The sequence below is a fragment of the Vombatus ursinus genome, unplaced genomic scaffold, assembly GCF_900497805.2.
Source record: "Vombatus ursinus unplaced genomic scaffold, bare-nosed wombat genome assembly UNPS02014781.1, whole genome shotgun sequence".
NCBI classification, from domain to species: Eukaryota; Metazoa; Chordata; class Mammalia; order Diprotodontia; family Vombatidae; genus Vombatus; species Vombatus ursinus.
This window is the reverse complement of record NW_020954559.1, coordinates 34,492,823-34,505,379: the sequence shown is the minus strand read 5'-3', so window position 1 is coordinate 34,505,379 and position 12,557 is coordinate 34,492,823. Positions and strand designations below refer to the sequence as shown.

Sequence of the window (12,557 nt, the reverse complement as noted above, 5' to 3'; positions counted from 1 at the left end):
TTGCATAATTTAGAAAGAAGATTTAAACCATAACAGCTCAAGTCATACAATGGAAAATCTTAAATTCTTTAAAAATAAATCAGAGATATTGGAGAGATGGGTGGGAAAGAGCTAGAACCCAATCAGTAGGTTAATTAACTGTTGTACACACCTAGAAGGATTTTAACACCCAGTATTTTGGGATACAGAGTCCTTCTTTATCCTCCACCCAGTCTTTTTTTTTTTTTTTTAAATTTTGGCAAAAGGAGAAAACCACCAAAAATATCAGTCCTTTATTATACTTGGTCAAAAGTGGCAAAAACCTGTTCTACTGTGGAATTACACTAGCTACTGCCACGGGAGAAGTCACAATTCCATCCTGGACATACCTTAGTTACACTACCTGTTGGGCACTGATGTATGTGGAGTAGCCATTAGTGTGAAAAACAATACATGCTACCCTCTAGAAAGGGGGAAGAAACAATCTCAGTGAATTTTGAACAAATCCCATTCATTTGGAAAGGCAGCTAGGTGGCAGAGTGGATAGAATGCTGGGACTGGAGTTTGCGAGTTCAAATCTAGCCTCAGACACTTGCTAGGTGTGTGACCCTCGGCAAGTTGCTTAAGTCTGTTTGCCTCAGTTTCTTCACCTGTAAAATGAGCTGGAGAAGGAAATGGCATATCTCTTCAGAATCTTTGCCAAGAAAACATGAAGAGTTGGACACAAGTGAGACAATCGAACAACAATTTCATTTGGAAGCATGAGGCTCCATTTGGAAACTGGAATTCATATAACACTTGTGAATTTTCATAGGGGCCAAAAAGTTTATCTAGTAACGTACACATTCTGATTCTGGCTGTCACCACAGTAAGGGAAAAATTTACTTCTTACCATATATGGCTGATTTAGCAAAGTGTTCAGGGATTAGAAACCCTTCCCTAGCCAAGAGGTCTGCAGCCAGGCATTTTAGTCTCTGCTACGGTAGCATTGTGGGGAAAATATATAGCAAATGACTCCAGGGAAATGTGTGGGAAAGAACAGCCTCTGCACACATCTTTTGGAATAGTAGAATCTGGCCAACTGCTATTTTTACACACGGCATTACTTTAAAAAAAGTATGAATCCAAATGTAGAGCAGGAATACCTCTTCATGCTACAGATTACAATTCTGGCTGAATTAATATTTCAGAGAGCAAGTCAACTAATTAACAAACATTTGCCATATCCTTATGAGGTGTATAGCACCCAGGCAGGTGAAAACTTTAATCTCATCACCTTGTCTACAAGTATACATTTTCTCCTAAAAATTAATAGTTCTGAATATATAAAGGGCCAGCCCTAAGATAAATTGTGACGTAGAAAAAGTTTGTATTTTGTCCTTTCCCCTTCACTACCATTTTGGAGAAATTTCCTCTTCCCAACTCCCAAGTGCCCAGTCAGAAGCATAGCCTTTGATATGTCATTAATACCTTACATTTTACCAATGCCTTTATCACACTACTGACTTTAATAGGTTGTCCTTGCTAGGAGGGGGACAAATTAAGCAAAGATGAAGGGGAGAAGAACCCAAAGGAATAGCTCTCCATTGGTGAAAACAAATGGACAAATGGGTGATGAAGCTAGCTATTTTTGACTCCTAGGCACTTTTCTCATTGCATCATGAACATGATTTCTACCTATTCCCCATAAATCTTTTTGAATGTCAACTAGGTTAAAATTGTTCCTAAAGCTACACCTGTGACCTCAAAGGATTGATCACTAAAACTTGAAATAAAGACATTCTTCCAGATAAAGTTGTGATGGTACATAGAGGAGATATTTTTGTGATTGTGTAGCATATGGCAATAAAACCAAGTCAGCACCAAGACAATAAGATCACTTCTTATCCTGCTCCTGACTTCCCCAGACTAATTTTCTACTTTTGCTCTATCTACATTTGCTGTCATATTAGATATGTATCCACTCTTTTAGCCTCTTACTTACAGATTTCTTTTGAACCACCATTTGAAGAAGTGCCCATGCCAGCCATGTTCACCTCTAACCTGGCTCAACTTCTGACTTTCCAAATTCCTTTTTCACTTTGTCTTCAGGGATTACCTTCTCCTCCTCCCTTTCCTCCCTTTCCATCTCTCTTTTAGGCATAGTCTTCCCACATTAGAATGTAAGCTCCCTGAAGGCACTGATTGTCTTTCTTTTTCTTTCTATTTGTATTTCCAGCTCTTAGCACAATGCTTTTGCATACAGCAAAAGTCTAATAAATGCCAAATCTAATCTCTTCTTGTTGTTCAGTCGTGTCCAATTCTTCATGACCCCATTTGGGGTTTTCTTGGCAAAGGAGTGGTTTGCCATTTCCTTCTCTGGCTCATTTGACAGATGAGGAACTAAGGCAAACAGAGTTCAGTGACTTTCCAGGGTCATATAGCTATTAAATGTCTGAGGCCAGATTTGAACTCAGGAAGATGAGTCTTCCTGACTCCAGGACCAGCACTCTATCACTGCACCAAACTACCTATCCATACAATCCAATGTAATTTAAATCCAATGTAAGTGGGGATATATGAGTCATACCAGTTATTCTGTCTGATTATCAGGATTGTCAAATGATTGGATTTATATGGTCCAGTTCTACTATTTATATGGTTCAATCTCCATCTCTGGCCTTGATGGTGGTCTCTACTATAGAGAGTGTATTTGTCAGATGAGTTGATCTGATTAATACAGATATACAAGACCACAAGTGGCATTTTTTTCTTCATTTTCCTTCATTTCCTTCCTCCCTCCCTCACCTTCCTTCCTTCCTTCCTTCCTTTCTTTTGTGGTAGTGGTAGATTCTGCATTACCTAAATTACTTATGGTTATTAAAAAAACCAACTAGAATAGTTCTGCTATTATCTTTGATTTAGCACTGTACAGACAGGCCTAATATACATTAATGTATTAGGTTTAATATTGAATAAAAATACAGATTTTAATATGGTTACCCAAAACAAGTCTAAATTAGTGATTAAATTATAAGAATATCATGTATATTTAAGAGATTGTATCTATTTAATTATCATTTTAGGTATCTGACTCTATAATTGTACATTGACATTTTCTGTTGTGATGGACATAATTCAAGCATGAAAATCTATAATAATGAAGATGACATAAGCTACTTGAAGTCAGGGATTCTTTTCTTTTTTGTCTTTGTATCTACAGAAACTTACATAAGATAAGCACTTTAAATGTTAGTTTAATTGAATCAAATCAGTCAAGATATTTCAGGAAATGTTAATGAGCTGCTTTAAAATCGTATTAAAATGGAATTGATAACATTACATTGAGGTTCTTTTTTATTATCTAAAGCACTCTACCCAAGAAAAGAATAGAGTTTACTATTAAAAGGAATGATATAGGCCAGAGTGCATACATATTAAAATATTGTTATTGCCAAGTAATTTAATTTTATTAAATATTACAGTAGAATCTTTAAATTCATCATAAGAATGGAACAGAATAAGACTTTGGATGGGCCTGGTGAAATCTTGGATCCATTAAAATAATGAATATTGAATGTTGATGAGTTATGTTTAATTACTCCTGAAACACTACGTATGGTTACTGTCTTAAGTTTTTGGTGACAAAGAAGTGGAAACTTTATTCAATATGTTAACTAGTGTTCAAAAGACTAATTTGTTTTATATTCAATGCCTCTAAAATGATAATTATCAATTTTACCAAATAAAGGTATTTTTATTCTCTATCAGGTAATTGGCATAAAAGCTGACCTTCTATCTAAACCAATGCATACAGCTCTTTCTAATGGGTGGTAATGTATTATATAAGCGGACTTCATGGCCTGAGTTTCATCTTTGCCATCTTGAGCACCTAGTATCATGCATCACACAGTATATTTGCATTTGGTAAGGGTTAACACTTGTTTGTTGAATTGAAATGTGAGAAAATGAGATGGGGTACCTTAAATTTACTCAAATTTATTTTTCAAGCAAGAAATAGGTCACTCCTGGAAGGAATTCCCAGTTGTCTCTAAGAACAGTGGCATGTTCCAAATGAATGTGGAAAAGAGCATATGATTCCTAAGGGGGAGCATATGACTCAAAAGCAAAAAGCCCTGACAGCATTAGAGAGAACAAATGAAACACAGATAAAACACAGAAAAATATGCTAGAGGGGAAAAAAAAACCCGAACAAATTAAGTCCAGTTGGTTTCAGTAAAAGACAGCAATATTTTCTGTGCATAGTGCCAGCTTTTAGTTGTCTGTGTTACAGGGGACAGGAAAAGCTTGGATGTTTTAAATCAACATTTTACTCCCCAAAGCCCCATTCTTGTTTTTTGATTAGTCAATTCACAAATAACAGCGTAACTAGAAATATTCTCAATTTCCCCTCCTATCCTCCATGACCCCCTCAACAGAATAGAGGAAAACCACTCTGAGGCTTGTATTATCTGACTGGTGGTTTATGTTGATCAGATTAACTCAAATGTTTCTAAATGAATAGCAAATTGACTGATTTGCCTTTATTTGCTTTTACTATTTTTGATCACTCTTTCTAAGTAATGAGGACACACAAAGACACTAGTATCTGCAAATGTGTATAAATAGATAACAATTGTGGAAATGATAGAATTGGTCATCTTAACATTTTCAGTTTTATGAGGCATGTTTTGATTGTCCTTTTTCCTCTAGCCTTTGATGATCTGTAAATGGATTATATCCAGACCAGTCGACATGACTGAAATATTTGCAAATTCAACAAGCAAACAAGTATCAACTGTGTGTCATGCTTAAAGCACTGTGGTAGTCACTAAGGGACATACAAAGTAAAATATAATATAAAGCCTTTGCCCTCAGGGAGCTTAAAGTTTAATTTTCTCCAGTTAGGCAAGTTATCCTTTTGCCAGGCTTTTTTTCTGTTGTGCTATCAATTTCTCATCTCAATGGCCACTCAGGAAATTATTTTTCTAGTTGGATATTTAGATAAACAATCTCAATAAATGTCTCTCAAGCCATTTGTGTCTGTCTTTCAAGGGCAAGAAAATAGGTAAAACAAAACTTTTTACTTAAAGGACGGAGTGCGGATTGTCAAAAAAAATTCCTTGTGTGCGTGAAAGGTCAGACATTTTCTAATAACAAACCATATAAAGGATCAGAGGCAATATTTTAAATGTAAAGTTTTTTTCTCATCATCAAAAAGTATAGCCTCCTTTATTTTAAACATATTACTTTGAGTAGAAATATAAATCTGGGACAATGGCCTTTGAAATGAAGTAAATAAAAAGGAGAGAATTCATTAAATGATGTTCAACTCTATTATATAATAATTTGATGAATCTTGGTCCTTAAAAAAAAAAGTACCATCATGTTGTTCTCTCCAAGTATAGAAAGTTTATGTTAAGTCTGTAGAATATATAGTCTATGTTAAGCACAATTCAGAGAGTCTTGATTTGGGGTTATACATTATTTTAAAATTTGTAAATATTATTGTTATAAATGTAACATTTGCAACAAACACTTGTGATATATGTATATATGCATATGTATGATAATAAATGAGAGAAATAAGTGGCAATACATGAAACCATATTCATGGTCTTAATTTAATATGTCTGAATTGGTGTAAAATAAATTTATTTTGAAGAGTATACTGCTGTTTGTTCTTATTTTCAGGAATATTTCTCCCCCTTAAATATCTTAGAGGAAAATAAATAATTCTGAAGTATTTACCTTCCATGGAAGTATAGGTATAGTCTGAGACAATCAGGTAAACAGTAACAGAATTTTGCTTTAAAAATCCTTTGTGATAACCCTAATCAGTTCCGAGCTTGTATTTCTAAACAAAGAAGAGGATTTGTATTTACCCGGGCTCCTTTCTCAGGATAGCACTGACAACCTCCACTGCAGTCTCTTCCACCACAGGGCACATCGTATTTTTTTACACCCTGAGAAGATAAAAGAAGAAAAGAAAATAGTTAAATAATTTCAACTACAACTCATAGTAAAAGTATAATTAGTATCAAAGGTCATTTGAAGAAAAAAGTTGCATTTATTAAGTACCTACTGTAATAGACGTACTTCAAGTGTAGACTAGGGGGGCATGGCACACCTGGCCCATGCCCTATACATGTTATATTATATGTATAATACTTTACTGGAAATGGGAGAGGGGTCTGGTTATAAAGTTTTTATAATAGCACTACAGTCACTGCTCTTGAGAAACTTAAAATCTAACGAAGGAAGGAAAGAAGAAAGGAATGAAAGAAGGAAGGAAGGGAAAAAAGCATTGCCTACTATGTGACAGGCACAGCGTTAAGCGCTTTACAGATATTATCTCATTTGATCCTTACAACAACCCTGGGAGAGAGACACTATTATCCCCATTTTACAGTTGAGAAAACTGAGGCAAATGGAGATTAAGTGATTTGACCATGGTCACACAGCTACTTCTTCCATGAATCTTATCCTAATTCCTTCTAAACCTAATCGACTCTGTGTATTCTCTAGGCCCTAAGACAATGCTCTGCAAATACTAGATACTTAATAAATGTTTGCTGCATTTGTTGCATTACATTACTATTAAATTCTAAAGCAAGAGACACTTTTTATTTCAGAAAATTTAACAGGATAAAAGTGCAAGATTATAAAAACAACTAATAAGTTTCTGAAACTCTCTGATAGATTGTTATTATTATTTGAAAAGCTTGGTCTGACAATTTCATTAGTATTTGCTAAAACTGTCTCATCAAAAATGAATTTTAGAGTTATATAACTATTAATAGATGCTACTAAACTTAGTAATTTTATATAAGGAACACAGAAAATTACAAAATTATTAAATTCAATAAATACTTATTAAGCTACTTTCCTGTGCTCAGTACTGGAGATATAAAAATAAAGATGACATAGTCTCTGTCCTTGAGAAGCTTAACATCAAATAAGAGGAATAAGATATCTACCCAGAAAAGAATGCTATAAGGTACATAAAGGTAAAGAAGAGACACAGAAAAGGAATTGTGGGATTAGAGGGGAGAAAGGCAAAGTTAGTGAGAAATCAGCATTCAATTTCATGGAGGAAGTGACATCCAAAACTGGGCTTTAAAGGAGGACCTCAGGACTATAGATTTGGAGTTGGAAGGGACTTGAAGCATCAGTGAGTTTTTTTCACTCTTCATTTTTACAGATGAGGAAAATGAGGCCTATAGAAGTTTGGTGAGAGAAGAATTTCAAAAGTTACAACCTGGGACGAAGGTAAGGGGAATGCGTTTCAAGCATAGGAACCATACCACCTGCCCAAATGTTCAATGATAGGAGAAGATAGGATGAAATCAAAGAACAGCTAGAATAAAACAAGGTTGAATAGATAAGTTAGAACCAGACTGAGAAAGGGGCCTAAATGCCAGGCTAAGGAAGTTATATTTTATCCTAGAGTCAAATGGAGAGCCACTGAAGAGCTTTCACTCATTATTTTGAGTATGGAAATAACATGACCAAACTTAAGCATTAGGGCAATAATTTGGGGGCATTATGAAAGATGAGTTGCACAGAAGAAAGACTGGAGGCTAGAGGACCAATTGGGAAACTATTACAATGGCAGCAGGAGGAAGGAGTAGTGGAGGAGTGAAATGCAGATAGGGCAGCCGTTACCAGGTACAAGCAATAGGACTTGGCAGCTCAATGTATGAGAAAGTTGAGAGAGAATGAAGACTCAAATAGGATTAAGATTTCAAGTCTGAGTGTCATCCAAAGAAATAAAGAAGCCAAGAAGAGAAGATCTTCAGGAAAGGATGAGTTCAGATTTGGATATTTTAAGTTTGATGTGCCGGCTGAATATCTAAATAGATACCTAGCAGGGAATTAGAAATCTGGCACTGGCACTCTGGGGAGATATTAGATCTAAATGTATAAGTTTAGAAATTATATTGTTGTTTTCAGCCATTTCAATCACGTCTGACTCTGTGACCCCATTTGTTGTTTTCTTGGTGATGATACTACAGTCATTTGTCATTTTTCTTTCTCTAGTTCATTTTATAGATGAGGAAACTGAGACAAACAGGGTCTTGTCCAGGGTCACACATTTATTAAGTGACTGAAGTGGGATTTAGACTCAGGTGCTCTTGACTCAGGGCTGGCCCTCTATCCATTGGGTCATTTAGCTGCCTAATTTGGAATTATTATAGGATCATAGATTTAGAACTAAAATGGAACTTCGAAGTTATCTAGTCTTACCCTCTCATTTTATAAAGGAGGAAGCTGAGGCCCCAAGATCTTGAGGGATTTGTTCTAGATCCCAAAGCTACTAAGAATCTGAAACAGGGTTTAAATCCAGGTCTTCCTGACTCTGAATCCAGTCTTTCCACCCTACCGTATTGTCTCCAAGTCATCCAGTCACGGATGATCATTGAAGTCAAGGGAGGAGATGAGATTGCCAAGGGATAACATCAAGAAAAAAGAGAGGAGGACAGCTGATGATAGTAACTTTGGGGACACTGAAACTTAGGAAATGCAGAGCAAAAGAGATTGAGGAGAGGTCAAATAACGAAGCCGGTGTCATAAAAGCTAAGGCTGTCAAGAGCTGCAAATACTTCAGGAAGGTTAAGGCAGATAAGGACTAAGAAAAGGCTAATAGATTTGGCAATTAAATGGTCCCTGGTGACCTTGGAGAGAGAATTTCAATAAAGTAGTAGGAATGGTAATCCTATAACTTAAATCTTGGGTTATCTCTCTTAATTACCAATGAACACAGACCTTAACCTGAAGAATTTTGTCTGCTCTAGGAATACATAAATACGTAGGTCAATTGTCCAAGAACCGAGATAGTGAGTGACCCCCTGAGGTATTATAATAGGCCTTGAAGTCAGGAAGATATGGGTGATGTGACTCTGGAGTAAGTCCCCCAAGCTCTCTGAGTTTCACTGGCTGGCTTCAATGATCTCAAAGTCCCCTTGAGCTCTAAGTCTCTGACTTTATGAGCCTAGGAGGCATTATTGGGGCTGAGGCTGTGAATGATTACCAATCCTGATAAGCATACACAAAATGATGCTGGGAAATGGAGCCAGTTTAGGAGGTGTGATTCATGAGTAGAGCTCGAAGGACAAAAGCCTGTTATAAGACTGGGGGGATTTCAGAGTTCAGGAATGAGGAGGTCAAGCATGGTAACACTGAAGTTTAAAGAATGACTAATTTTGTGGGTTACTGAGGTAACGTGGAGGTGGTGGTCATGGGTGCTGAGGGCATTGAGAAGCTGAGAAATCAAGAAGCTAATGGGATAATTAATAATAACTAACTAATAAATAACTAATAATAAGTCCCCCAAAGGCTTAAAACTACACTAATAATGATGATGATGATAATAATAATGATACTGTTATTAGCTATTAAAGCTTAAAATGGCACTAAGCCTTCAGGGACAACATGTATAATGCTTAAAGATTTGCAAAGAACTTAATACATATTATCAGTGTATACTGACCTCCCTGGCTTCAAGTCCCAACTAAAATCCCACCTTCTAGAGGAAACCTTCCCTAACCTTTCTTAATTCCAATACTTTCCCTCTTTCAATTATTTCCTGTAGCTCGTTTTGTATACATTTGCTTTCCAGTAGCCTCCTCCCATTAGAATGTAAGCTTCTTGAGGGCAGGGACTGTCATTTGCATCTTTTTTGTATATCCCCAGGGCTTAACACAGTGCCTAGCACAACACATGTTTATTGAATGAATGAATGATTCAATAATCCTATGGCATAGGCACTATGACTGTTATTACCACTACAGGTAGGTCCTGATTAGTTCAAACAATGAATCTAGTGAAGTGGTTACAAATATTCAAATCTTTACTATTCTATCTTCTTTCCTCTAAAGTCTTTTAAAGCTATTCACCAATGCAATTGCTCCTATTTATAGGACACTTTATGGTTTACAAATTGCACAACAACCCCAGTACAATTATGATCCCATAGTAGGACAAAGGCAGTACAATTATGATCCCATATTTACAGATAAGGAAATTGAGGCTCAAGGAGTTGAGACACAGCAGTAGTTTGGCTCAAACTCAGATCTTTTTCACTTCAAATCCAATTCTCCTTCCATTATACTATACTGTCTCTCATGGTTTCCATGATTAAGATCTTCTGTCTGGTTTTCATGATAGTGTGTATGCCAGGACAGTTTTACTTCCAGGCATATGCTGAATGTCTGCAAGTCCTGTAGTCTCCACAACAATTCGTGTTTTGTATTGTCTCTATCTACACTACAGCTTGATGGCCAATAAACTTTTGGCCAAATACATATGACCTTAGATAAACTAAGGCTTAGTTTTATTGGAAAGCCCAAAGCTTTTGAAATGGGGATGACTTTAACTCCAAAATGTAGAACAAACCTAGCAATATGCAGCTATCTGATCTGATTTGGTTCTTGTTTATAAAAATTTGTCATTTTATGACAGTTTTAATCTTTTCCCAAAAGCTTATTTATTCTCAGCTCCTTCTTCCCCCACTTAACCATTTAAAATATTGTGTGCTGAATTTTTAGCTTCTGGGAGTCTAAATAGGGATTTTTCACTTTAAGCATAGTTGCAATAAAGATTATGTTTAACACCAATGCATGAAATAGCCTAGGTGTTCTATATTCCAACTAAATTGCAGAATCACAGAGCTAGAAGGAGTCTGAGACCTACCCAGCTCAAAAGCCTTCCTTGAAACTTCCCACACAAGTGGTCGTTCGACCTTTGCTTGAAGACTCTAGTTGGGGGGGAACTCCTACCTCCCAAGGTAGACCATTCCAAATATGTTATCTACATATTCTGTGGCAAATAACCCTAGTTTACTTAATAAGTTATTTATCAGTCTTTGAAAAAAAAACCGGTACAAGGGTAAAACATTAACAGGGTTTCAAGAAGGAAATACCACTATTTTACAAATAGCGTACTGTGGTATGATAGTAAGCTATTTTATACTTGAATACCTTGTAAGAGTGATTTCACTGATGTACATACTCTATTGATGTATATTGCAACACCTCCATATTTCATGAGTGCAACACCTCCATACTTCATGAGTTGCTATCATTGAAAAATTCATCACTTGGGCAACCTTCTGGTGACTAATCTCTCTGCATCTCACTAGACTAGAGGCCCAACAGTAACAAAAAACAACCACAGTCTGATAAAGGCATTATACTCTAAGCCTTTAAAGTATGTTAAGACCATAGCCTTCTAGAAAGCCAAGCCCACCTCTCTACTCATAATAAGGTAGAGGTTGAAATGAAAGATTTTTGGGACATTTTGATAATTCCATTTTGCATTCCTCTAAGAGTGAGCCAACAAAGAATCAATGACTTCTTCAGAATCTGGTCTTTTCTCTAAAGAATGAGCTTGTGGTAAGGTCTTATAATCCTTCCTCTGATGAGATAGCATGTGCTATCTATGTGGTGTCACAGAATGAACGCTAAATGGGCAACTAAGAGGACAGGGGTTCAAACGTCTCTATACGACCTTCAAGACCCTTCATCAGTATGGGAATTAATCACTTCTTCTGAAAAACAAGGACACATTTGTCTTCTTTTGTACCGAACCAAATTTGAGTGGATAAATGCAACTCGTCAAGTAAAGGATGGATGATTCCTTGTTGGTCTTGTGGTAGATGGGGTTCATACTTTGGGCTGGAGTTGGACTGACCGACCTTTATGGTTCCCTTCTAGCTCTAACATCTTATGATTCTTTTTTTTATACATATATTTTAGGCAATTCAGATTAAGTGACTTGCCCCGGGTCACACAGCTAGTAAGTGCCTAGTGCTTGGTCCGAGGTGAGATCTGAACTCAGGTCCTCCTGACTTCAGGGCCGGTGCTCTATCCACTGCACAACCTAGCTGCCCCACATCTTATGATTCTATGACCTCTTAGGGAACTGAGCAAAGCCGATTTTATTCAGTTTTTTAGGCATCCTCCATCTTGTCATTACATAGAGATAAGAATGGTATCTTCCACTCCTCTACCTTAAGTATCCTAGCAGGCACTTGTTTGGGAAACTGTATCTGTTCAATTTAAATTGTAGGGTTTTATCTGTATACATTATGATGAACATAGGGAGAAAAAAATTGTGTCATATGAAACCAATGATTTGCAGTAACAAATGTGAGAAAATCCTCACATTCCTGGGTTTTCCCTTTTAATAACAAGTGTTCAACCAGAGAAATTCTGCCCTGCCTAGGAACACACAAATACATAGGTCAAGTTACCCAGGGGCAAGGGCAAGGACTGCTGGGAGGAATAGGCATTACTTGGGTTGCAGCTTAAATGACTTTCAAGCTTGATAAACACACAGTAATCATGTGGTAAAATAATTCCTCTGGTCTGCCAGTGGGAGTGGCCCATCTAATCACACAATCACACAAAGAGTTCCCTTTAAGAAACTTTCATGGCCTAGCTGGTAATTGGCATCCTGGAGAATAGTGATGAGAGAACAGTCCTATAGAAATTGCTGACCATCTCTCTCTTCAGAAATTTTTCTTGACTTTGCTGATTAAGCAAAGAACAGGGCTACTTGTTGGCCTGTTTGTATTTGTCTCAGTTAAGGTACAT

The 12,557-nt window shown here is 36.6% G+C and overlaps 1 protein-coding gene across 2 annotated transcripts in view; it reads right to left on the bottom strand.

The window, feature by feature from the left end:
* LOC114046112 (collagen alpha-2(IV) chain-like) overlaps positions 1-12,557 on the bottom strand; it is a 287,529-nt gene that overhangs the window by 197,624 nt on the left and 77,348 nt on the right. For both annotated transcript variants that reach the window (XM_027866367.1, XM_027866368.1), the window contains exon 4: positions 5,844-5,924. In XM_027866367.1, the coding sequence (XP_027722168.1) occupies positions 5,844-5,924 (81 nt within the window). The remainder of the gene's footprint in view (positions 1-5,843; positions 5,925-12,557) is intronic.